This window comes from Taudactylus pleione, unplaced genomic scaffold (assembly GCF_031769625.1).
Source record: "Taudactylus pleione unplaced genomic scaffold, aTauple2 ptg000726l, whole genome shotgun sequence".
Lineage (NCBI taxonomy): Eukaryota > Metazoa > Chordata > Amphibia > Anura > Myobatrachidae > Taudactylus > Taudactylus pleione.
This window is the reverse complement of record NW_028285128.1, coordinates 9,122,076-9,148,420: the sequence shown is the minus strand read 5'-3', so window position 1 is coordinate 9,148,420 and position 26,345 is coordinate 9,122,076. Positions and strand designations below refer to the sequence as shown.

General features: G+C 47.2%; 1 protein-coding gene across 1 annotated transcript in view; it reads right to left on the bottom strand.

Moving 5' to 3' along the window:
* Positions 1-262: 262 nt before the first annotated feature.
* GRAP2 (GRB2 related adaptor protein 2) overlaps positions 263-26,345 on the bottom strand; it is a 119,585-nt gene continuing 93,502 nt past the window's right edge. Inside the window, exons 4-6 of the mRNA XM_088456885.1 lie at positions 19,034-19,205; positions 9,287-9,370; positions 263-1,136 (exon numbers count right to left, since the gene is read on the bottom strand). Coding sequence (XP_088313011.1) covers positions 939-1,136; positions 9,287-9,370; positions 19,034-19,205 — 454 coding nt within the window. The 3' untranslated portion in view covers positions 263-938. The remainder of the gene's footprint in view (positions 1,137-9,286; positions 9,371-19,033; positions 19,206-26,345) is intronic.

The window sequence follows — 26,345 nt, the reverse complement described above, 5'->3', positions numbered from 1 at the left end:
TAAATATTTTTACTACATAGAGAGTCCCAATGTGTGCCTACTGACAGTCTATGAAAGAAGGACACCTTTACACTTATGCCCACTTATGTATTCACTGTCTACGTCCTATTGCAAGTTTGATTATTTGAAACACTTCCCCCCGGTTCATACATTGCCTGTATTATTAAGTGCTAAATAGGTTCACATGTAAGATCTGTTACCAGTGTGTTAAGTAATGACTTAGACACAGAACCAAATAAATAGAAATATAGATTTTGAGCAAACCTTTATATTAAACATTTTAAAATAAAAAAGGGACAAGCAGTAACCAAGAAGACAACCATGGAATTTGTGTATTTCTTAGTAAGCCCTTTAGGCATTGGTGTAGGGTGTGTGGTGACCTCTAACCCTGCTCCCATAGTATACTTGCCTCGTGCCTGTGAGCGAATCCTCCTCCTCAGCGCTATCTTCCCAATGACATCTTGGGGAAAATGGCGCCATGCAGTGCCAGAGCCTCTCTCTCTTGTGCACATGTGCCATCATCCCGAATATAACTTGGGAGATGGTGCTGTAGAGGAGGAGGAGAGACCCGCTTGCTGGCACAAGGTAAGATGTGGTGCTTGGAGGGGCCCGCTGCTCAGAGGAGGGGGCCCGCTGCACACAGGCCCCCTCGGGCTTTAATACGTCCCTGCTACAGGCAGCAAAATATTAACAGGTATAAAAAGAATAGGTTACGATAAACAAAGGGCCGCTCCCTCCCCAATAAATAGCAAAGTACACAGATACACTTCTCTGGATTTCATCAGCTGTCCCAAGATAGTAACTTATTTATTGATAGGTAATTGTGTCTAGTTCAGTGCTGCATAACCAGTGAGAGACACTCTCAGCAGATTGGTAAAACTGGCATTGCTTCAGTTCCCTCAGGGAGGAAGTTTCAGTCCCGGTATAAATGCCTGCTGTCACCGGTCGATACTCATTACATAATTAGTTGGGAAAAGCCCTATGTTCTCTCCCAAACTCCCCAGCCACCAGGAGTCGTTAGTGCTGTCAATTACTTCAATGATGTCGCCGATATGGAAATCGAGTTCATCTGGCTCCAAGGCTTTGAAGTCATAAAGAGCTTTTACCACCCGTGCATGTTTTTGTTGGGGTGACACCTGGAGATAGAGAAAAGTCAATGAATCAGAAACAATCCAACAACACATGCCTGTGCGTCTCAAGTAATTAATAAGCCACATTTGTTAAATATATTTAAATACAGAGGTAAATACAACATTAAAGGACTGATAGAGAGGTGCATCCTCATCATGTCTGTATAGAGACGCAGTTATAATGTTAGGTGTATTAGTGTAGTGGGCGTTCCTGGACAGTGACAGGGTCCGTCTCGTGGGCATGACAGTGAAAGTGGTTGCATATACAGGGCCACGTTCATTAAGGATCGCTATTGTGATCGCAGCTCCGTAAGCGCACGCAGGTCCGCTGTGAAAATATGCTACTGATTTCTATCGTAGGCCGTCGCACTGCCAGCATAGAGGTGCCCACTGCCTCCCAATTCCGCTATCTCACATCCGTAATACCTTGCAGTCCTCCACAAACATCGGTAACATTGAGTAACATCGGCCCCTCACACAGAATTACAGCAGCCCGGACCTTACTAAGAAGTTGCTAACTTTGTTGCACGCAGTGCGTACTCAAGCTGTGTATGCAGTCGCAATGGGTAATTTATGCATGCCCATGCAACGGCGTTCAAACGGTCAGGCACATCTGCGTTTCTCCAACCACCCCCCCATCACCAGCCCCAAACGTCCCTGCCTGTCAATCACTCTGCGATGGCTCTGCGTGATTGCAGTGATGCCTTCGCGCACTACGATGCATATGCATGCGCAGTACGCAACAATCACCTGTCTGCGTGCGCTTTAGCAGTTGCGATCCTCAATGAATCAGGCCCACAGACCGCTCACAAAGGGAGCCCATACACGGAAGGAGAATCCACCTGCCATAGACTGGTGCAACCAATGGTGGCATCTAAGGATGCAACAATCAGTATTACTGCATAGGGACGCTGGCAGTGGGCGACTCAGTTCTTGCACTTTCGGACGCACGGATCTACACAAGGGAAGACCTTAAGCAGCATTTGCATAAAGTCGCAGAAAGGCAGCCGCCAATAGATGTAGCTGCGGGTGCTTCTGCGTCTACCTCTGAATCAGGCCCTACATTACTAATTAAGGGCCTGATTCAGACCCACTCGCAAGCGGCTGTCCGCTCGCAAGTGGGTCGATGTTGTGCACTGCGCATGCGCACGATGGCGGGGACTCCGTCGTGCGCATGCGCCAGACACGACGAGCGAAGGACTTTCCTTCACTCATTGTGTCTGATCAAAGGGGTTGTGCTGTCGATGTTGATTGACAGCACGCCCCCTTTGGTGGGCGTGCCGGGGGCGTGCCTCCCTGACGGGGGCGTTCCCAAGGGAACGCTTACCGTCAGAAGCCGGCCCACTGACATCACTAGTGATGTCAGTGGGAGTGATTTTGGCTCTGATAGAGCCAAAATCACTCCGGGCCTTGCGGTTGAAAAACTCAACCGCAGGCTCCGGCTCGCAGTGGCGATGGTCGCGATGGTCAAGACCATCGCGGCCATCAAACTGCACGCTCGTATAGGCTGTGGGTGGTGACCCACAGCTATACGAGCGTCCAGGAGGACGCTCCATAATTATGGAGGGCGGCCCTCATTCAGAGCGTGCGCTCTGCTCAGAGCGTACGGCTCTGAATGAGGGCCTAAGTCATACTTGCCGACAATCTGGCTGACCCCTCTGGGAGGGGGCAGCCAGGTTGGCACAGCAGAGGGGGCATGACGTGGCATATGGGGGCATGGCAGGGGACATTACCTGGCATTAAGGGAGGGGCAGGGGGCATGACAGTGCGTTTGCGTAATTGTGGCCCCACCCACGTTACACAATGCAGAGATTTCCGTCATTGTGAAGCAGGAGGTGGGTCCACGATGACACAGTTCAGCGCGAATCTCATCATCACCCCCCCCTCCCTCCCGCTGCAGGGGTGTGTGTGAGGGGTGGAAGACTTGCCCACTTTTTCGGGGCTGCCGGGAGCACCACCAGTTTTTCGGGAGCCTCCCGGCCATCCCGGGAGAGTAGGCAAGTATGAATTACGTACATTTATATACAAACATCTGTTACTTTCCACTTGTGAATGTGAATTTGCTTTTGTGTGTGGACCGATTGTATAATATATACTGCGAACAGCTTGCAGCAGCCACACTAATAATAGTAATAGTATCAATGGGATATCAGCAGCAGCTGCAAATTGTCATTATTATTGTTACATATTTTGCTGTAGGGGTCGAGCACTGTCAAATTATATATTTCATAACAGGCGCTTATGCGTTGTTTGTTGTTGTCTGCATGGGACACATTTGTGTGAATACGCCCTTACTGTATATGACCAATATTTTCCTGCCCTCTCCATCATCTGTTCTATGCATAAAGAGGCATAAGCGCTAAATGTATCAGAAATGACACAGGTAAAAATACATTTAAAAAAAGGTTGTGCTTATGCGAAGTGCAAAAAAAGTGCAATTTGTGCAAAAACAAAAAATGTGCTAAGCTCAACTCTACATACATAAGCCCCCAGGTCCCCTACAGGCTGAAAAGCACAAGTTCCCCAAAGTATGGGTCCAGTGTGTAGATGTCATGGTCTCTGCTGACCTCTACTGGTCATGTGTCATATTACAGAACTATACACAAACTATCCGTGCAGCATATAGAGACATAGGCAAAATAGAAATCAAGATGAATACAGGGCCTGACTCAGACCCGTTCACTATCTGCGTGCGCTCGCTAGATGCGTATGCAAATTTTTCAAAGTGACGCCACGGGAAGCGATTGCTTGCCAAGGCATAAGCACGCCCACCCATGTCTTAGCGAGCGGCCACTTTGTGTATGCGTATGCCCAATCGCACAGGCAGAGCCACTCACCAGCAATACGTCATCTCCAGGAAGTGTATTAAAACATTGGTACTTTGAGCACCATCAGATGTGAACGCAGCGCTTGAGGTAGCTATACAATACCGCTAGCATTGCGAGGAAATCAGTGTAAAATAAAGGCAAGTGACGTGTACAATGACGCTGCCTGTTAATTATGCACACCTCTAAAACGGCGTTGAAACACCCAGGCACGCCTGCGTTCGCATCTCCAACCCCCCGTTAATAGTGTCCTGCCGCTGTTACCACCCACAAACGGCCTCTCCTGTCACTCATTACCCTGGGCTGCCTTTGCTGGGTGAGCGAGAAGGTTGCGATCGCAGTGTGTAGTTCGCGCATGCGCAGCATGAAGCGTGCGCACACGCAGAACATTGGGCCGCTTGCGAGAGTGAGCGGCTCTGAATCAGGCCCACAGTACTGTGTAGCATAACTTGTGTGGAATTGCTCTGTGCATGGACTGAATATGTACAGTCACATACATGTACGCCTATGCAGACATACAGGACATGATTCTGGCACAGAGCGGGCCCTAGCCATAGACAAACTAAGCAATGCCTAGGGCAGTGATTCCCAAACTTTCTGGAATCACGGCACCCGAGAGTATCAGCATTTTCTCCATGGCACCCCTGGGCCAAAAGTTTCTTATTGAGAAATTTACAGAAAATAAAATGAAGTAAATTGTGTTTATATGTCAGTTATGTGGTGGATGACGGGGGCTGAGCTTCTTTTTGTCCACATATTTTTTGACTGGCAGCCATTGACACTGATCACACTGACTAACAATCATTTTATTTGGTACTGGACCACCAACCCGAGGCACCCCTGCAAGTGCCCTGAAGCACTCCAGGAACCACTGGCCTAGGAGCATCCAAGCAAACCTAGGGCCGGCAGAGGTATGGGGCAGGCTCACCTCCTGTTGGCTGGGCAGAGGCCCTAGCAGCTGCTATGGTTGATCGCTGCTGTGCTGGGAGAAGGGTGCTGGGAGAAGGGTGCTGGGAGAAGGGTGCTGGGTGAGGGGTGCTGTGGTGGGAGCATAGCACAATGGGAGAAGGGGCCTCAGCACAGTTAGACCACACCCCTTCCATTAAGTCATACCCTTTTTCAGGATACCACGTGGGGGGGAGGGCACCACCCAAAATCTTGCCTAGGGCACTAATTTGGCTAGGGCCGGCTCTTAGGACCCCTGCACCTACAGACATAGAATAAATGAATGAAGACGTTTTCTAGTGCAGGTACAGGAAAGGTGTGTTTGTGTACAGTAATTGTGAACACATGCAGAGCGGCAGCCAAAGGCATATATGTCTCAGAAATCCGTATTATGTGCAGATGGTCACGGGCAGATGCATAGGCGAAACTAGGGGGTGGTTCGGGGGTGCACTGGACCACCCATTTGCCTCTGCCGCCAGATCGCTATTTTTTTTAAATGTAATTAGTCCTCTCCTGGTCAGGAAGATGTTAACGCTGCTCAGTCTGCTCTACACACAGCGCTCACCTCCCCTGTGTCTGAACCAGAGTGGTCTAGTGAGGGGCTATCCCGCCCTACACCTGGAGGAGGAGGACCCGATCCCTGCTGCCTTACCAACGCTGCAGCTTGCAGTGAAGGGGACTTACCGGGGGCAGCAGCAGAGCTGCAGCCGGCTCCCTCTCACCTCCACACACGGCACAGACAGAGGGGGTAATTTAGACCCGCTCGCGAGGGAAGGTCGCTCGCCAGCGGGTCGATGGTGGGCGAATGCGCATGCGCACGACGGAGGGAGCTCCGTCGTGCACATGCGCGAGACCCGGCGAGCGACGAGAAATACGTCGCTTGGGGTCTCGCACCAAAGGGGGCGTGCTGTCGATGGTGAGTGACAGCACGCCTTCTTTGGTGGGCGCGCCGGGGGCGTGGCTGCCAGACGGAGGCGTTCCCATGGGAACGTCTACCGTCTGTCCGGCCCCACTGACATCAGTAATGATGTCAGTGGGAGTGATTTTGGCTCTGATAGAGCAAAAATCACTCCTGGGCTTGTGGAAGCGAGACCCTACCGCAGGGTCTCGTCGCAAGCCCGATGGTCGCGATGGTCTTTGGCCATCGCGACCATCATCATGGACGCTCGCATAAGCTGTGGGTGGTAACCCACAGCTATTCGAGCGTCCAAAAGGCCACTCCACATTTAAATAGGACGGCCCTGATTCAGAGCGAGCGCTCTGGTCAGAGCGTTCAGCTCTGAATCAGGCCCAGAGACAGGTGATATGTGAGTGGTGAGGAGGATTGGGGAGGCGGGGCCTGGTGTGAGAGAGTCTGACTGCACTAATCGGTAATCGGGTGGGAGGAACAGCAAGACCCTGGTGACACAGTACACTGATCCTAACACCCCCAGCAACCATTATACCCCCCTCCCCCCACACATTATATACCTCCTTTCCCCCACCCATATACACACTATACACTATACTATATAGTGTGTATATATACACACTATACAGACATCTCTCCCCCTCCTACCATGCACAGGCACACTGTACCCCTCTCCACCACTACACAGACACATCTCTCCCCCCTCCGCCCCTGCACAGGCACACTGTATCCCTCTCCACCACTACACAGACATATCTCCCTCCTCCGCCCCTGCACAGGCACACTCCACCACTACACAGACACATCTCTCCCCCCTCCGCCCCTACACAGGCACAGTGTACCCCTCTCCAGCACTACACAGACATCTCTCCCCCTCCGTCCCTGCACAGGCACTGTACCACTCTCCACCATTACACAGACACATCTCTCCGCCCCTGCACAGGCACACTGTACCCCCCCCACCATTACACAGACATATTTCCACCCCTGCCCCTACACAGACTAAACCCCCCTCCAACACTAAACAGACACATCTCTTTGCTGCCTAACTAATGGTCACGAAACAAAGTGCCATACTTACCAATAGCATTCCTGGTAGGCTGTTTTAGTGGGGCACCGCGCCCTGCCCGATTTCTAAAGGGCAGAATGTGCTCTGCTCCTCTTAGCGGTGCCCCACTAAAATAGCCTGCGGGGGCTGTCCCCACCAGTGCTCTGCTGTGTCCCGCGGGTGGGGAAAATAGTGGTGTCGCGGTCAACACCAGTGTATTGATGCCGGACACACAGCAGCGCTTGGGGGCAGCCCGGCAGGTCCATAAGGGCCAGGCATGCCCCCAAGAGCGAAGAAAAGGGGATGTGCCTCAAAAACACTCCCCCTTTTCCTGTGGCCACGCCCCTTCTTTGGCGGCGCACAGGAATCCCTCTTTCTATGTCCAGCACTGGAACTACAATGAACACTGCTTCCAAGGTAACACAAGTTCTGGCGAGGGGTTGGAACTGGGAACACCCATTACCAAATGTCTAGTTTCACCTATGGGCATATGCACAACTATGATAATGATGATGATCACCAGCACTAGTGTACTGCTCGTGATTGGATGGTGGTCGGTGATGTATGTGAGGGGGAGGAATGGCACAGCTAATTGGGTTATGCGGGTGGGGGGGGGGGCAGTATGGTGCCCAGCCCCCATTGAACAAAGCTGCTATTACCTGCATTGCAAAGCAGATTCTGTTGAAAGAATAGTGTGCTACTGTGCTGACTCCAGTCTTCCTGTCAGTGGCGTAACTATAAATTTTGCTCCCCCATGCCAAAAAAGTTTCAGGCACCCCCTCCCCTTCCCCGCCCAACGATCAAACACACCCAAAAACGACGCTTAAGGTGTGTGGTTACATGATACAGTAACGTGCCTTACACATTATGACACACTAAGTAATGCCACTTATAACACAGTGTGCCACACCGGAATGCCCCTTACAACACATTATGCCACACAGCAATGCCCCTTACACATGCCACACAATAATGCCACGTATAACACATAATGGCATACAGTAATGCCACATACAACACAAATTTATGCCATGCTGTAATGCCCCTATTTCACATTATGCCACACTGTAATGCCACATACAACACATTATGCCACATAGTAATGCCACATACAACACATTATGCCACACAGCAATGCCCCTTACACATTATGCCACACAGTAATGCCCCTAATAGCACATTGTGCATACAGTAATGCCAAATACACATTATGCCAAACAGTAATGCCCATTACATCCCACCCTGACAGATCTACTTCACCAAACCCCCTCTCTGCACCTGTCAGTCTGTCACCTCAGCTCAAGACAGGTTGCACAGTTTTTATGTCCGTGTAGAACCAGATTATTGGGAACATAGGGCCTGATTCAGAGCCGCTCGTAAGCGGCCGCTCGTTCGCACATCTGCGCATGCGTATGGGTTGTAATGCGCCAACCAGTCAGTGCGGTCGGAAATCGTGTGCTTGCAAAATAGCGAGTGCCTGCGTTTGGCTCTTTTATAAGCATCATGATTGAGGCTAGACGAATAGAAAAAAAACTTTCTACATCCAAACACGCTACTGATTTGGTTATCTATTGATTTTGCGATTTCAGATGTGATTTAGATGCGATTTGACAAACACGATTTTTATTGAATCCGTGATTTGTACAGTATGTGTGTCACTGTTAAGGATTTGAGGTTTAGTCCAATGGTGCATTGTGTCGATTTGGTATGTTTAATCGCATCTGAGGTGCGATTTGGGTATAGATTTAGGGGTCTATTTACTAAGCAGTGTTAGGAGACAGAGTGAAAAGTGATAAGGTACCAGCCAATCCGCTCCCAACTGTCATTTTTCAAACACAGCCTGTGAGATGACAGTTGGGAGCTGATTGGCTGGCACTTTATCACTTTACACTCTGTCTCCTAACACTGCTTAGTAAATAGACCCCTTAGGGCCTGATTCAGAGCTGAACGCTCTGACCAGAGTGCTCGCTCTGAATCAGGGCCCTCCTACCTTTTTTTGGAGCGTCCTCATGGACGCTCGCATAGCTGTGGGTTACCATACACAGCTATAGCGAGCGTCCATGATGATGGAGACCGTGCGGTAGGGTCTCGCTGCCGCAAGCCCTGGAGTGATTTTGGCTCTATCAGAGCCAAAATCACTCCCACTGACATCACTAGAGCCAAAATCACTCCCACTGACATCACGACGGAGCTCCCTCCGTCGTGCGCATGCGCAGTGGGGGAACATCGACCTGCTTGCGAGCGTACTGCTGCTCACGAGCAGGTCTGAATGACCCCCTAAGTCTTTAGTATATACCCAATTTGCAAAATCGCACCAAATTCTCCAAAAACATCAAATCAACCAAACACGATTCTTAGTAAATTTGCCTCTAAGAACATTTTATGTCAGATTATCTATATTAGAAAACAATGTAACTTTAGGAATTACCTTCTCAGTCCTTTCATGTGAGCTTCTGTAGAAGGAACTATCGTACTGTACAGATGTCTGACTTCCACTTGCACCACTGCAGGGCTGGCAGCACAAACAGAGAAAAAAGTATTAAATTAACATGTGTTTGTAATCACTTTGGGGCAAATGCAGAGTTTTTAGCAAACTAGTTGTAAATGACATGCACAGTAAATAAACGGCTGACTGGTTACCATTCCTTGGCTACATGTAATATTACAAGGCATGCTGCATTGGTGGCATCACTGCCACTATTGGATGGTCATCTTGCAATGGTTATCCCTACCAGTTATGTGATGTAGGCCATTGCTGTATGTAGTCAGGAGGCCTAGGTTAGCTAGTGGATGATGAACATTTGCCACTATCATCACTTTGCCACAAGCTGTCCCCAATTCATAGTGTTGTAGGTGTTCCTGCCCAGACCTCCCTGAGTCCCTGTCCCTCTCCTCTCTTCAGCACCCTATTACCTTTCCTTTCCTCTGCCACTTCCTTCTCTTCTTACCTCCCTCGTGTCTCTCTTCCCCTCTCATCTGCTTCTGTTTGCCCATTGGCTGATTCAAAGATAACAGTGCCTGCTTCAAGAATCGCTAAACCCTGAGGTGGGCATGGATGTATTACTGCCTTCTGAGGGAGGGAGTGTTGTAAAGTTATCTGGTTTGTATAGTAATGTTATATGGGATGGGAGTGTACATTTACATTCATAAACAGTAGGTTTGACGTGATCCGGTACATCTTACATATACGGTCAGTGGCCACTTTATTAAATACACTTGTACAACCGCTTCTTAATGCAAATATCGAATGATTCAATAATCTGGTAGTAACTAAGGGCCTGATTCAGACCCACTCGCGAGCGGCTGTCCGCTCGCAAGTGGGTCGATGGTGTGCACTGCGCATGCGCACGACAGAGGGAGCTCCGTCGTGCGCATGCTCGAGACGCGACGAGCGAAGGACTTTCCTTCGCACGTTGTGTCTGATCAAAGGGGGCGTGCTGTCGATGTTGATTGACAGCACGCCCCCTTTGGTGGGCGTGCCGGGGGCGTGCCTGCCAGACGGAGGCGTTCCCAAGGGAACGCCTACCGTCAGAAGCCGGCCCCACTGACATCACTTGTGATGTCAGTGGGAGTGATTTTGGCTCTGATAGAGCCAAAATCACTCCTGGCCTTGCGGTTGAGAAACTCAACCGCAGGCTTCTGCTCGCACTGGCGATGGTCGCGATGGTCAAGACCATCGCGACCATCATCCTGCACGCTCGTATAGGCTGTGGGTGGTGACCCACAGCTATACGAGCGTCCAGGAGGACGCTCCATATTTATGGAGGTGGGCCCTGATTCAGAGCGAGCGCTCTGGTCAGAGCGTCCGGCTCTGAATCAGGGCCTAACTGCATAGACGCATGGTTAACTGATTCAGGGGCCTATTCGTCATCGATGAATGGCTCGATAACCATGCTAGTTTCCGCATATTTTAGTTACTGGGCCATTCATCATCAGGGGTCCCAAATGGACCCCCTGTTACTCAGCAAACTCCGAAAACTGAAAGTTTGAAATTGGAATCATACGGACTAGAACCGTTAAGATACAGAGAACCTGGAGCTCAGCACAGAACTGTGGAGCTGATTCAGACCCGCTCGCTAGGATGTGAACGCTTGTAGCTGACTGATAGTTGCAATCTGCGCATGCATCGCAATGCGCGTGCGCAAACCACTGCGAAAGATCAGAATGCATTTGCTCATTGCGCATAGATAGCCCAGAAGAGTAAGTTACAGGAGAGGCCGTTTGTGGGTGGTACAGGGGCAGACCACTAGAAACGAGGGAGTGGAGGTGCGATTGCAGGCGTGCCTGAGTGTTTCAACGGGCTTTCAGAGGCGGGCATAATTAAAAGGCAGCGTCATAGTACACGTCACTTGGTGGGATTTCACTCTGAAGTGATCGCAGTGCTTGTGGCAGGGCATAGTCAACCACAATGTACCAATGTATTCAAGCACTTCCAGGAGATGCCGTGCGCAAGTGGGCGTCTTAAGAATGGCTGGTGGGCGTCTGCATACACTAAGCACTAAGTGATCGCACGCCAAGACATAGTGGGCGTGCTAATGCCTTGCCGTGCGATCGCCTGCCATTCTGGGAATGCGCAGGATTTGCATATGCAGGGTGCGAGCGAACGCATCTAGCGAGCGGGTCTGAATGAGCTCCTGTATCTACAGCAGAAGCAACGTTGTACTGGCAATGGAGGCCAGTCAGGAAATGGTTGACATTGTTCCACATAAACTTATCCACATCTGCCGATTACTCGCTCAGAGGGACTAGATGATTTACAGCCCTTGGAGATGAGCGACAAGGTCACAGGTGGATACATAGAATTTGCGGGCTCAACACCCCAGTAAAAGAATATTTTATTTTTTCCTTTTTTATCACATGGCCATGAGGGACAATTGCTAAAACTGCATATTGCAGGAGATCTCTAAAAAACTTGATCTCTGACAAATCTATAACTTAAATAGTTGTTTATATATACAACTTTAAGATTGCTAACTGGTTTTTTTTTTGATATATGAACACTTTGCTTATTTGAATCAGAAACGAGAGTAATATTGCATTGCCTTGAGAATCAACAAACTGCTTTAAACTGCTATACAGGTGAAGCAGCTGAATCATCTCACGGAGAACCAGTGTGTTGTGAGAAAGCCCTATGTTAGATCAAATAGCAGGAGCCAAATACTGTGTATCAATTGTGTATCAATTTATCTCAGAGTAAAAAGATTTATTTATTGCTACATAGGTATCTTTACAACTGCTGTCTGCATACTTATTGCAATTATACTATGGCTAATCCTGAATAGGCATCAATATCTCTGGGAATAAGACATTCATCTATAACAGCAATTATCTGACGCAGTATAATTAATTTTCAGACTAACAAGGTGTTTTTCTATGCTGACTTTTTTAGTGTTTTTTATATAATTCCATGTGTGTGGTATCTACTATTTGATGGGGATCAATAATTAATTATTAGATTATAATCCTGCTGGCCGGCCACTGGTATATGCTAATTGTAATAATTAAACTTTTATGCATGTTTTAATAATTGATTAATAAATATTTAATATTGCTGATTTCAGTGCTCTCTTTTTCTGTTTTCACTCTAGGAGAGGACCCACAGGGCAACAACCAATCAATAGGGTTACCGATGGTTAGGTGAGTAGTGAGTCCCAGAGTAGGTTATGGTTGCAATGCTAAGTAAAATCAGTATAATCAGTATAATCAGTATATGCAGGTCAGCAGTAAATTGAAGGACAGTGAGGTTAAAGTCCACTTGAACCTGCAATGAGCAGGAGAGATATACTCAGAGGACTTGCTAGTGATGAGGTCACTGTGGCAGAAGACTTGGCAGTGGAAGCACTACGAGAGTTTTGAGATGCCCAAGAGATTTAAGAATACAAGCAGTCTGGAATTGAAAAATAACGTGCAGAATTGGACTGTAGTTGAACCGAATAAGAACCGGAGGTTACAGACAGGGAATGGCATCAAAGACTTGAACTGGAAGACCAAAGGTAGCAGCAGAGTAGCTGGAGTGGAACCAGAAACTGAAGCAGGACTGGAACCAGAGGTAGCAGCAGAGTAGCCAAGTGGAACCGGGGGTAACTGAAGAGTAGTCGGAGTGGAACCGGAGGCTTGAACCAGACTGGGAGTGGAGGTAACTGCAGAGTAGCTGGAGTGGAACCGGAGACTTGATCAGGACTGGAACCAGAGGTAGCAGCAGAGTAGTCGGAGTTAAACCGGAGGTAACTGCAGAGTAGACGGAATGGAACTGGAAGCTTGATCCAGACTGGGACTAGAGGTAACTGCAGAGTAGCCAGAATGGAACTGGAGGCTTGAACCAGACTGGGACTTGATGTAACCGCAGAGTAGCCAGAGTGGAACCAGAGGCTTCCGACAAGGTGCTTGTGTCAGGTGCAGGCTTAAATAGGGCACATTTGTCAGAGATAGGCTGAAGTGATCATGTGAGCGCAGAAGATAAAGACTGGACACTGGTGCTCACCTCATCAGAGACAACTTGGCTGCACTCATGAACCTCAGGAAATAGATTGACTCTGCACTGGGACAGCATAGCCCACCTTGGTAAAGCACCGCCAGAAAGGGTAAGAGTGACTAAGTCCCATTTTTTTGTAACAGTCTCTTACCAACCTGTGTAAGCTCAGTACTTATCTACATTGGATCTTGTGAGTGAGAATTTGCAAATCCCAGTGGCAGAAAAGGGTCCGAAGAAAATGCCATTTGTTATCCCCAGGGGTCTGTTGAATGCCTTTTGGCCTCATCAACACTTCAGCCACTTTCCAATGGATATTAGAACAATATTTGAACAACTTTGAGGCTATTCTGAATTTACCCGAAGAGCATCCATCATGTTGGACGAACACCTGATCCAGCTGTATTTAGTTTTACAAAGACTAGAGGATTTTGGCCTGACACTAACGCCCCAGAAGTATCACTTCCTCAAGTCCAGGCTGGAGTACTGAGGATGACTCATCTCCAGAGAAGAAGTAAGGGCCATATTGGACAAGGTAGCCATGAATGAAGGCTGGAAGATGCCTAGCACTATTGGTGGTTCTTAAAGAGTTTTGCTGTGCCATGGAGATCTGGTGAGCAGGCAGCGTGTAATAAACTCAAGGAGGAGTTGGTGAAGTCCCCAGGGTTAGAGTGTGCTGACTTTGAGAAACTGTTCATGCTCTATACTGATGTGAGCCACCATGGATCATTAAACTTCATTTAAACTTGAGTGTTTTGAGCATGTGAAAAAATCTGTGGAATACCTAACATTGAGCTTAGTTATAGCTTAGCATCTACTACTGGCGTTTCTGGAGACAACAAAGCTTGGAGCTTTTCAGCAATGATGTGTCAAGGTACAGTTAAAATCTCTTACCATCCAGGTATACAGAATATAAATGAAGGAATGATGATGTGCTTTCCCACATGAAGATGCAGAAGAGATTGATATCATGGATTTCCCCAACTCTGTCCCAAGAAATGCACCTCTGTTGTATGCACTTTAGAAGTGAGGAAGCTGGTCTATGAATTGGTCCAGAACAGGAGAAAGACATCAGTGTCTGGGCAACTAATTGGTGAAAGCTTCATGGTCACTGGCCCTGCGCAAGTGAATGGAGTCAATTGGCCATGCTAGGCAAGAGGCTGCTTAATAGCTGGGACTGATTTGAAATGCAAGAGGGAGTTTTATACCACTGTGCATATAGAATGCATATAGAATGTCGCAAAGTGTGACAAATTGAGGTCTCAAAGGGAATGGGAAAATAACTGACCATGCATATGCACAAGATGGACAACTGGCTGCAATTAAGACATACTACTGGATGTCGTGATGGCTCTTTATACATGCATTACAGTAAGAAATCGAAGAGGAAAGCAGACAGTGATCCTGCTGGTGAACTATAGCCCTGATTCAGAGCCGGACACTCTTTCAGAGCGCTCTCTCTGAATCAGGGCTTTTTTTATTGGAGCCCACAGCTTTTGCGAGCGGCCAGGCGATGGTCGCGACGATCGCGACCATCGGGCTGGTGACGAGACCGTTGTGGTAGGGTCTCATTCCTGCAAGCCCAAGTGAGCTTCCTGCTCTAATAGAGCTGGAAGCTCAACTACTGACATTCCTTCGGGAACACCTCCGTTTGGCCAGCCACCCCCCCTCCCCGCCTACAAAACGGGGAGAGCTGTCGATCAACATTGACAGCCACCCCGTTTTGTTGAGACCCCCGGAGCGAGTGATTTCTCGCTCGCTCCGAGGTTCACGCATGCAGCGCGTGCGTACCGCCTGGCCATCGACTCACTTGCGAGCTGGTCTGAATCAGGCCCTATGTGTACATTGGCAAATCAGCCACAGGGCACCAATATACCCTTGGGATGACAGACCTTTTCACCAACTTCATGAGCAACCAGACCATGGAGTTCACTGCCAAAGCCATCAAGAAACAGTAAATCAGGCAGTATGTGTGCCCAGAGTGGTTACATTGTGATCAAGGGTGGTTGATGAGAGTGCTATGTCAGACTTATGACAACAGTCCAGGACTAACTCGTACCATTCCCAAGGCAATAGGGTGAGTGAGCACTTTAATTAAACCCTGCTACCGAACTTGCAACATTTAAGTAGACCAACTGTGATGATGGCCAGAACTCATGCAAAGTTCTTTGGATGTACAACACCACATCACCAGGGAACCCCTGTACTTTCTGCTAATGGGTGACCCAAGGAGGGTGATGTATTTCCCTCTTCCTGAACACAAAGAATAGAACCTGGTCGGCTGGGTGTCGAAAAAGCAACATTCATTGAAGGTGACATCTGAGAAACAGATGTAGTCTCTGGTGCACCACAGTACAGCACGAGCCAAGTTGGGTCCACTTACTGTAGTATGTGACATAAGTTCCTGATCCGGATTCAGAGATGCTGCATGCTGATTGGTTGCTATGGGCAATAACTCCACTTCTAAAAATCGACACTTTAGTAAATATACCCCTTAGTGTCCACCTCTGAACCAGGCCCATAGTGACTGATTCAGAGTTACATCCAAGTTGGCCGTATAATTTTGCAATTGCTACCACCCTAGGACAAGGGTGTAAGGTTGATCGAAGCGCTCGCCCAACTGACAAAGGGTGAGTTTAAAATCTATTTTATTCAAAAGTACCTAATTTGTTTGAAAAACAATACAAACTAAGGGCCTGATTCAGCAAGGATCGCAATTGCAAAGCTGCACGTCGGCAGCTTTGCAATTGCGATCCTTGCTATTATGCAAATGTAGCAGGAAGTGTATGACACCCCCTGCTGCATTTGTGATCCCAGCACTGCGACGGAGGTCGCAGGCTGGGATCACCATCGCGACCATTGGTGGATGATGGTCACGATGGTGGACAGCTCCGGGTCTTCGGCCAGCTGAGTAAGCCTCAGCTTACTCAGACTGGCCGGCTTGCGAGCCCAGGACAGGTCCTGGGCTGGTTACTCCCGGAAAACGGGCAAACACGCCCCCATTTTCGGGAACGCCAGCCGACCCCGTCTCCACACCACCCCTTAAATGCCTCGGCCTGTCAATCAGGCAGAGACATTCAAGGGTCTGCATGCGACTACAGTATGCAGGACTCATTCTGCACACTAGCCCGATCAGCCCCTATACCCCTTTTCTACGCTATATCCCGTTCTACTGTTTCCTTACGGTTTGAGCCTACATCAAAGATCCAAGCTCCACACAACCATTCTACATTGTTCACAAACCCACGGTAGGACAACAATGCAATATTGTCCAGTGTCCAATGGAAACCTCTAAAGGGTGAGTGCTCTCAACATATCTCTAACACCCTGTTTTATAGAAATGCTGTACACTATATTTTGCCGTCTCCTGATTTCTTTTATACAGTTTTGCGATATCCGATTGGAGACCCTTCAAAGGAATCATCACTTGAAAGTTCAAGACGTGTCAGAACCACTATGGGGCTGCACCATCCACTTGTGGGAGTAGCTGTAATCCCTATCAGTGCGTGATTGCACAAGCTCTATGCCTGGTGCAAGAGAGACAGATCTCTGCATACACTCACCTCTGCAATTCTGTCCACATACACATGACTCGCCCTCAGAAGACCTAGCCTACGTGCCAGCACACCATTGCCACCCAGTTATGCCCATTCAGCTGCAAGTGGAGATGTGGCTGTGATGCATACTCTGAATTTCCCGCAGTTGCTCATAGTTGCATACGCTTGGCGATGGAGCATGCGCAGTGCTAAAAGTCACAAAATCCCATTGTAAAACAGATTTGCATAAGCCCCAGCAAGTGCAAAATGTTGCACAGATGTGTCCACATCTTACCTCTGTGCGCTATAAACATAATGCGTGAGCGCCGTGCAACTAGGTAGCGCTGAGCGTCTTTTTCGGCAACTTCTTATTCGCACCATGATGTAAATAGGTTGCACAAGCAGCGCTTCTGCTGATTAAAATGATATGTGTCATGGCTACATTCTGCGTGCGACTGTGGCTGTATCTGCATGCGATGTACTGTACTACGTTACAGTGTCAGTGGCTAGAAAGGCTGTTTAATGCACAAGGAAGTATATGTACAGTATGTGGACACCTCTGTACTTCAGAGTTGCTATAAGCCAATCATGTGCTTGGAATCTGACCAGTGGTGTAGCTAAAAGTTTGTGGTCATTAGTCCAAAGTTTGAACCGGGGTCCGCAAAACTTATGAAATCGGAACTGTTTTATAAACACTGAAGACTTTCTAGTCCTGAATTTCCATGGTTGTGCTTCTTGGTGACATCATCACATCATAGATGCCTACCCTCCCAATTCCTGTGGGAGATTCCAGGTTTAATATAGAGTCTTCCGCTACCCCAGAAAATTGAATAAAACTCCCGGATTCCCAATTGCCCTGTCGGGAAACCGGACTTCGCATGCGCAAGGTGAAGGGGACAGTGTCTGGATGATAGGAAGTGGCCACGGGACTACATCTCCCATCAACCTGCAAGGCTGCGTCTGTCGATCTCACCCTACAGGCAGACACAGCCCGGACGGCTCCTCCCCAGCAGTAATGCCCGGGCGCCTCCTCTCCCAGTCACACAGCAGCGGCATCCGGAGAATGTGGGCAGGGAGCCAGGGTCTCCCAACAAGGTCTGCAGCACAAGTCAAACCACTCTCATCCTCCACCCACGCCGGATAACTCTCCACTCGGTTGGAATGGCCGCACTTCCAGCAGGTGAGTGATGCCTGCTCCGCAGTCCACAGGATCTATGAAAGCAGAGTGCGTTATGTGACAGCTGGCCATGCTCTCATTGGCTGCCTTGGCTGTCAGTATATGGGTGGGTAGTCGGGGGACAACTGCTAGCTGGATTGGTGAAAGTGTGGACAGCGGGAAGTGGATGCGTTTTACACCATAGTGGAAAATTAAAGAAAAATGTACTGTGACTGTCATATAGTCAAGTCTGTGCTGTGCTATAGCAAAGTAATGCCTGTAATGTGCTATAGTCATGTCCCCAGTCATGTATGTAGTGTCCTATAGTCATGTAGGTCTCAGCTAATAGGAATATATATGACCATAGGTTGAGCTAGACATGCCCTTTGGGTGGAGTGGACCATGTCTGCTCAACGCTGCGCCGCTACTGCCATCTGCAATCTCCCTGAAACTGTTTTTCAAAAGTAGGCAACTATGCATCACACAGAGATTCTAAGAGCCCTAATTATCAATCTTTTGCTTACTAAAAAAAAATTGAAAAAGGGTGCTTTAACACCCTACTCACATTACTTTAGTATCACATAAATGTATTAAACGGCTTTTGGAGCAGTTTTCACAAATACTACCCCAAGCCATTTAATTTGCATATTTTTAGTAAGCACAGTTCGCATTTCCCATACTTGTAATGGGAAATGTGATCTGCTTCCAATTTACCCAAGTGAATTGTGAAAAAATATCGATTGAAGGACCCACGGGAGCACGCATCGGATGAAATAATGCATGATTTCAACAAGATTGAACGTACGGTGAGTCGAAAATCGTGTGAACGTCTACAAATCACATAGGTGTATGGGGGCCTATACAGAGAAGGAAAGAAGCAAGCAGCCCTGAGTCTGCATATAATACTAAGATGACAGTGGTGCCCCCAAAGCTCTAAGCCTTGTTATGGTTGTTATAGTGCCTGCACCTATTACTATGCCATTGGATCAGACCACAAGTCCCTATTTTTCATACCTGTGGTTGGGCTGAGTCTTCCTCGTGAAGGAATATCTGCTTCAGTCTGGAGATGGATGTGGTTTTGTAATAATCGACGAGCTTGTTGAGTGACTTGAATTTCTCGGTCCATAAACTGTAATTTCCTAACTTGTCTCTTATGACCTTGAAGTGTTGCACATCTTCCTCATGTCTTAAAGAAAAAACAATGAAAACCATGATAAAATAAAGAATCATATAGGTTATAGTGTGAAACAGTGTGCTCGTCATGTTAAAGGACCATCAAACTCCAAAATTTACCATAGAGGTAAAACACATTGTTCAATATTAACCCGGCATTCCACCGCAATGAAAGGGAATTTGAGTGACAGGTGAGTTGAGGAAGGGGTGAGCCGGCCCATGTGACTAACTGGTGAGTGAGGGGACCTGGAAACCTCTAATGAATGGAAAGTAGAAATGTGTGTCAGAGGGACCTAAGTGGAGGATAACAAGAAAAATATAAAATAGTACAAGTTACTCTGCAGCCAAAAGGAATAGTCTTGGTAACAAATAAATATAGAAAAAATGGGGATCAACATGTTGCAAGTATATTAAAACTGGATATAGTATCAAATAAAAAGGTAGATGATGTGTAAAAACGTGGTCACGTGATCTGTTTTGGATTCAAACATTTGGATAAAACATATTAAGCACTTGATAGTCATCTATGTACTGAGGTCCTACAGCTTAATTTACAAATTATTTTATTGAATGATTCTTCTAGAGGCGATACATATGGAATACGTACGTAATACCAGTGGCCGCATTGAACCCCTGCAGCGCCAGCCCGACGTGGATGGAAATCCCGATCGTCTACAAGGTAAGTATCAACTAACCTAATCTACCCCCTAACCCTCCCTTAGGGGTGCCTAACCCTAACCTCCCCCCTGTGCCTAACCCTAATCCCCCCCTATAAGTGCCTAAACCTAACTCCCCCTTTCCCCGCCGCCTAAACCTAAGTCCCCCGGGGGGTGCCTAACCCTAAGTTCCCCCCAGGGGTGCCTAACCCTCCCTCCCCCTAGCCTAAACCTAACCTCCGGGGGGGTGCCTAACCCTAATTCCCCCCCTGGAACCCTAAACCTAACCCTCCCCCCAGGGCTTGTTATCATGCCCAAGCTTGTTTCAGCCCCAGTAGGGGATTTCAAGTGTCCTTCCCCAGGAGGGGGCTCTGGGTGTCCTGCCCCAGGAGAGAGTTGTGAGTTCACAGCCGCGGAGGGGTCTCTAGTGCCACAGCCCCAGGAGGGGCTTCAAGTAGCGCATGTCAGAGGATGGACCTGTCTGATTGGGCTCCAGCTGGTCCTAGTGACTGTGGGCTCAGTTCTTCCTGTCAGATGTTGGATGGAGGCAGAGCAGGAGCACACTCCTTCCAACATGAGTAGACTGACTGGAGAAAGAAATATGACGACTCTCCATGTAGATGCTGGATAATGTAGCCACTTGGGAGGAGTGGTGTAATTGGCTGACATAACTGGACCATTGCAGTGTATGCACTGGTATCAGCTGAAAGGAAAATTGGTGTATTTGGTCTGCATCATAGACTAGAAGAACAGCACAACTATATATATATATAAAATATTCTTTTCTTTTAATTGCTAATTTTACAATATATTGATGTATGTGATATCATATAAATATGGTACTTATGCATGTGCTGTCATATAAATACAAGCATTAGCCAGCTTTGGGGCTGATAAAGATTGTAACCCACCAAGGAAAATATACTTTAAGTCATCAGTAGATATGTTTGGAGTGGCTGTAAATCATTTCTCGAAACAGTTTGTTGGATCTATTTAAAATATATATAAATAAATAAATGTGAGAAAGACAAACTGGTTCAATCATATTGGAGCTTACACATTTGAGCTCGAACAGTGGAATTTGAATTATTAGCACTACAGTGTTTGATCTTTCTGCGAACATGGACTTTGCTATACAACAGTCCCTAATAACTAGAGTTGCTTGAAAATTGCAAAAAAGTTCAAAAATGTATTGAATTTCTTTGGTTGGATGGCCACGAACATGTCTATAGTATACCCCTATTCAAACTTGTGTTTTTGCATCTCTTTTAATGCGGTTGTGACGTGATAATTACGCCCCAAATCGCCAATGCAGTAACGGAATTTACCATATGCATTTATTATGGTTCGGGAGCTGGCGCAGAGTTTACAAAAAAGTATCTATATTGATGATGTCAACATTTTTTTTTTAACTTGTAGGGGTAAATGTACTAAGTGGAGATGTTGCCCATAGCAACCAGATTCCACTTAACATTTAACTAGCACTTTCTAGAAGATAATAGCTAGCATCTGATTGGTAGCTATGCAACATCACCACTTCTAAAAACTCTCACTTCATAAATTTACCCCGTAGAGTTTTATTAGACATTTTGAAAATACAGCCAAAGATGGCTATTTTACATCAAACAGAAACACAAATATATATCAAAGATAACAAGTAGAAATAAGAATAATAAAAGACAAAAGTCAACATGTCAATTACAGCATCGGTACAATAAAAACAAAAGGGGTTACAAAAAGGGAAGAAAGGGGTACAATCCAGATTTATCCAAGCTAGAAGAGATGGGCAAAAATAAACAGCAAATCTTATATATTAGGTACAGTACAGCATAAAAGCAAACAGAAATGGTAGATAAACTCCCTTATAATTCTGTAGTTTAAATCAAGGGCCCCAAATCATTATAAGGGTGGAATCCCTAACACTGACTTTTACAATGAAATAGAGGTAGAGTAGAATTCAAACCACAATCGCCACTTGGTCAAAGGGGAAGTAGCAGAGGTGAAGTATTTTAATCCAATGGTCTCCATGTCATAACTCCTCTGAACATATCCTACAATCTTAGAAAGGGACGGGGGATCAGGGTTTTTCCAAAGTAGAGTTATGGCTGATCTAGTGGCGATATGTCCTATAACATATCTACAATGCATTTGGAGAGAGGGTGGATAATGATGAAGAAGAGCTGTCCCAGGTCGTAAGTCGTAACGGGAGCTTAGTACCTGTAACAGTAGAGATGAGATTAAATACATCAGACCAGAGCCTCTGATTTTTTGGGCAAGACCAGAAGATATGAAGGAGGGTACATACATCCCCACAATGTCTCCAACAAAGTTGCAAGACAGTGGGCTAGTACATACGTTCTGGAGTAAGGTATATCCTCTGTATTAATTTAACCAGCATTTCTGAATGTTTATTACATTGAGATATTTTAAATATATTTTGAAAAATCTTGTCCCACACGTCGTCAGATAGGGAAATATGCAAATCATCCTCCCATTTAGTTTGAATATACAATCTATCCATTTCACCAAGAGCTTTTAGAATCTTATACCATACGGAGATAGCACGTTACAGGGATGGAGTTTGTAAAGTGGAAAGAATACAGAAGAAGGATGGAGGTAGAGCCAAAGGACTTAGAGAAAATGATTGGAAGAAGTGACGGACATGCAAATAAAAATCGTGGGTGGAGATACCGTATTGCGATTGAAGCTGAGCAAACATCTTGACACCAGTATCAGCCAAAAGATTAAGAGATTCAGTCATCCCCTGATCCAACCAGAGAGACAGGGACAGGTCTGGGATTAGTTTAGAAATGGCTTTCAGTGGTAAATGTGCTGAGGGTAGTTTAATATTTCTTGTGATTCTAATCAACATATCCCAAACTAGTAAAGAATCTAGAGTACTTCTTAGTAAAGATCTCGATACCGGCCTAGGACCAGTGGGCCTGATTCAGAGCCGAACGCTCTGACCAGAGCGCTCGCTCTGAAACAGGGCCCTCCTCCATGAAAATGGAGCGTCCTCCTGGACGCTCGCATAGCTGTGGGTGACCACCCACAGCTTATACGAGCGTCCATGATGATGGTCGCGATGGTCAAGACCATCGCGACCATCGGGCTTGCGTCGGAGACCCTGCGGTAGGGTCTCGCTGCCGCAAGCCCTGGAGTGTTTTTGGCTCTATCAGAGCCAAAATCACTCCCACTGACATCACTAGTGATGTCAGTGGGGCCGGCTTCAGACGGTAGGCGTTCCCATGGGAACGCCTCCGTCTGGCAGCCACGCCCCTGGCACGCCCACCAAAGGGGGCGTGCTGTCAATCAACATCGACAGCACGCCCCCTTTGGTGCGAGACCCGGAGCGACGGAGAGCCCGTCGCTATCCGGGTCTCGCGCATGCGCACAACGGAGCTCCCTCCGTCGTGCGCATGCGCAGTGGGGCAACATCGACCCGCTTGCGAGCGTCCTGCGCTCGCGAGCGGGTCTAAATGGCTCCCAAAGTCCAACCAAAGGGATATCAACACATTGAGAACGTTCAATATTCACCCTGGATTTGGGAGAATGATGTCAACATTTTAACCATATCAACATTATCAACATCGCCCTTCTGCTTGAATGGAGACATGGTGGCTGCATACCACGGGACTAGTTGCGTTAAGCCAAGCTTGCTGGAGGGGTCAGCCAGGTCAGCACTGCAGGGGCTGTGGAGGCAGCAATGATGCGCGGTGCGTGGCAGCACGATGGCATCATTGTGGCCTCTTCCCGCTATACAATGTTGAGATTTCCGGTATTGTATAGCAGGGGGCAGGGTGCAGATGATGCGATTCAGAGCGAATCACATCATCGGACCACTCCAGACTGCCTACCTTCGTCAGGTAAGTGGGGGGGAGGTAAGTAGTGGTGTTGGTGCTGGGGGTGGCGGCCAGTCCGGGAGACTTGACCTCTCCTGCAGGGGGCCGGGAGCGCCACCCAATTTTTGGGAGCCTCCCGGCCATTGCAGGAAAGTCGGCAAGTATGCATTAAGCAGCATCACCCTAGTTTAGTGCCAGATGCGGTCGCAGCAAAACACTACTCAGAGTGAACTAGAGATGCTGGGCTGCAACTTTAACCACACAGGAATTAGTATTAAACACGTACAAAGTCGCATATAAAGAAAAACAGAACTCGGCATGAGAAAAAGCTGTGGCCGCTGCATCATAGCACTTCTTGCACAGGTTCAGACTCATTTGTACACAGATATACAACCATCAAATTGATCAGTGCAGTCTAACAAAAGTAGTTTTATCACTTCCAGTTGTTTTATTTATGCCAATAAGACACACATTTCGGCACGACCAAGTCCCCTGGGACCTGGCGCGCCAAGACGGTCTGTTTGGCATAACACTGTGAATGAGGACACATCTGTACACTATAACATTCTTTTTATACACTTGCAGTGCCTATTAAATGTACCTGCATGTTTAAGCTAAGGAATACATTTTGTGAATTGAATAATGAAAATAAATCTTTCAATGCAAAGTTGAAGATCATTCTGCAAATCAAGCCTCCATAAATACCATTAGAAGTGATAACCCAACGCAGTATAAGTGACAGATTAAGGGATATGTTGCAGTTTTAATAACCTACACTAGATGTCTCTCTTTCCCAAGAAATAGAATTGGTCCCTGGAAATAATTTTATTTTCTGAGAATTATCATTACTCATCCTTCATGAGCGTAGCTCTGTGATGCATCATGACCCTGTCTCGTTCTATGAACCAGAATCAGAGATTGATCTGGCAAGGTCACTAGCTTAGGAAGTAGAAGAGTGTTCATTAACTCCTACAGGGCATTGGCAATACGGTGCTTTCAAATGCTTGTATAGTCATTCTTATTCACTTACCACTGCTTTTCTTTGAATTACTGAATCCTCTGAGCCATGCAAGGTACAAGAGGATCTACAGATGGGCTAAAGGGTGTAATAGTAATAGCAGCCCAGGCAATTGTTATGGGGCTCAGAGATATATGGAGCTGGGTGAGATTAAGTCCCAGAAAGCTAACGGCATATAGGATCATTACTCTCACGTGTGTATTAACCTAGTGAACCCTGTACTGTTTCTCCATGTTTTCATGCACATACCTGGCAGCATAAGTGATAACACACAAGCACTGCTTTGCTCTGTAACATTGCCGGCTGACAGGATGCACAGAATGATGTGTTATTGTACGCTGCCTGTTATATTAGGCATGGGCATCGGAAACCGATGGTTGTCGATCATCAAAGATGGAGATGCTTTTTCCATTCAATACTGGGATTGCGATGATTGCCACCATATCAAGCTGCAATTCGAAGGATGCAGACATCACTCCTGCTGCACACACCGAAGGCAAAACTCTGTCCATAGTAGAGCTCATTTGCACACGTGAAACTTGGCCAGGCTTGGTCTACTACCACCCTAAGGGGTCTATTTACTAAGCAGTGTTAGGAGACAGAGTGAAAAGTGATAAGGTGCCAGCCAATCAGCTTCTAACTCCCATCTCAGAGGCTGTGTTTGAAAAATGACAGTTGGGAGCTGATTGGCTGGCACCTTATCACTTTTCACTCTGTCTCCTAACACTGCTTAGTAAATAGACCCCTAAGAGAGAAATTTTGGAGTGCCTAACCCCCATCCAAAGACAGGAAAAAAAAAATCACACACAATGGGCAGCACAGGAAAAGACCACACATTTGTCCCCGAAAGGAAATAAAACACAGACATTGACCTGTACAGGGAAAAAACACACACACACGCATTGTCCTAGACAGGAAAAAAAATAAAACACATTGATTCAATGATTGCCCCCACAGGAAAAAAAACAAAACAAAAAACACACATTGGCCTCTATAGGAAAAATAAAACATACTGATTCAATGATTGCCCCACAGTCAGAAAAAAATAATAATTAAACACACAATGATTCATTTTTATTGCTCCCCAGCCCCCCACAGAAGACTGCGTGACCTCACCTGCTGGGCTCTCACAGACAGCTGCAGAGTTAGTTACAGGAGGAGCTTCTCTAAAGTGTCCATCCCTCACCCCACCAGCACTCAGCAGCCTGACTCAGTTACCATGTAAGTAACCTGCTGATCAGGAATTGTGTACACTTAGGGGTAGATTTACTAAAGTGACAGTTTTTAAAACTCTCTCTTTAGTAAATATACCCCTTAGTCTAGGGCCACAGGTGACTCTGATTCACTGCAGTGTTAGACAAATTGGACGGTGTGCAGCTATGTGACCTATAATGCTGCTCAGCCATCCATAGAGCAACCCCCAGCCCAAGCAGCCCAGCGCTGCAGCAGTACCAGCAGCAGTCACACTGCACACCTTATGGGGTTGCACCCCTGTGAGACCACTCCGCTGGAATGTGCCGCGTGCACTTGCGCACTAGAATAACATCAGTGGTTAAACCAACAGAACAGGCGCAACAGAATATGCTGGCGCTATATAGATAACAAAATGTAGATAAAGAAAGCAACATCACCAGTCT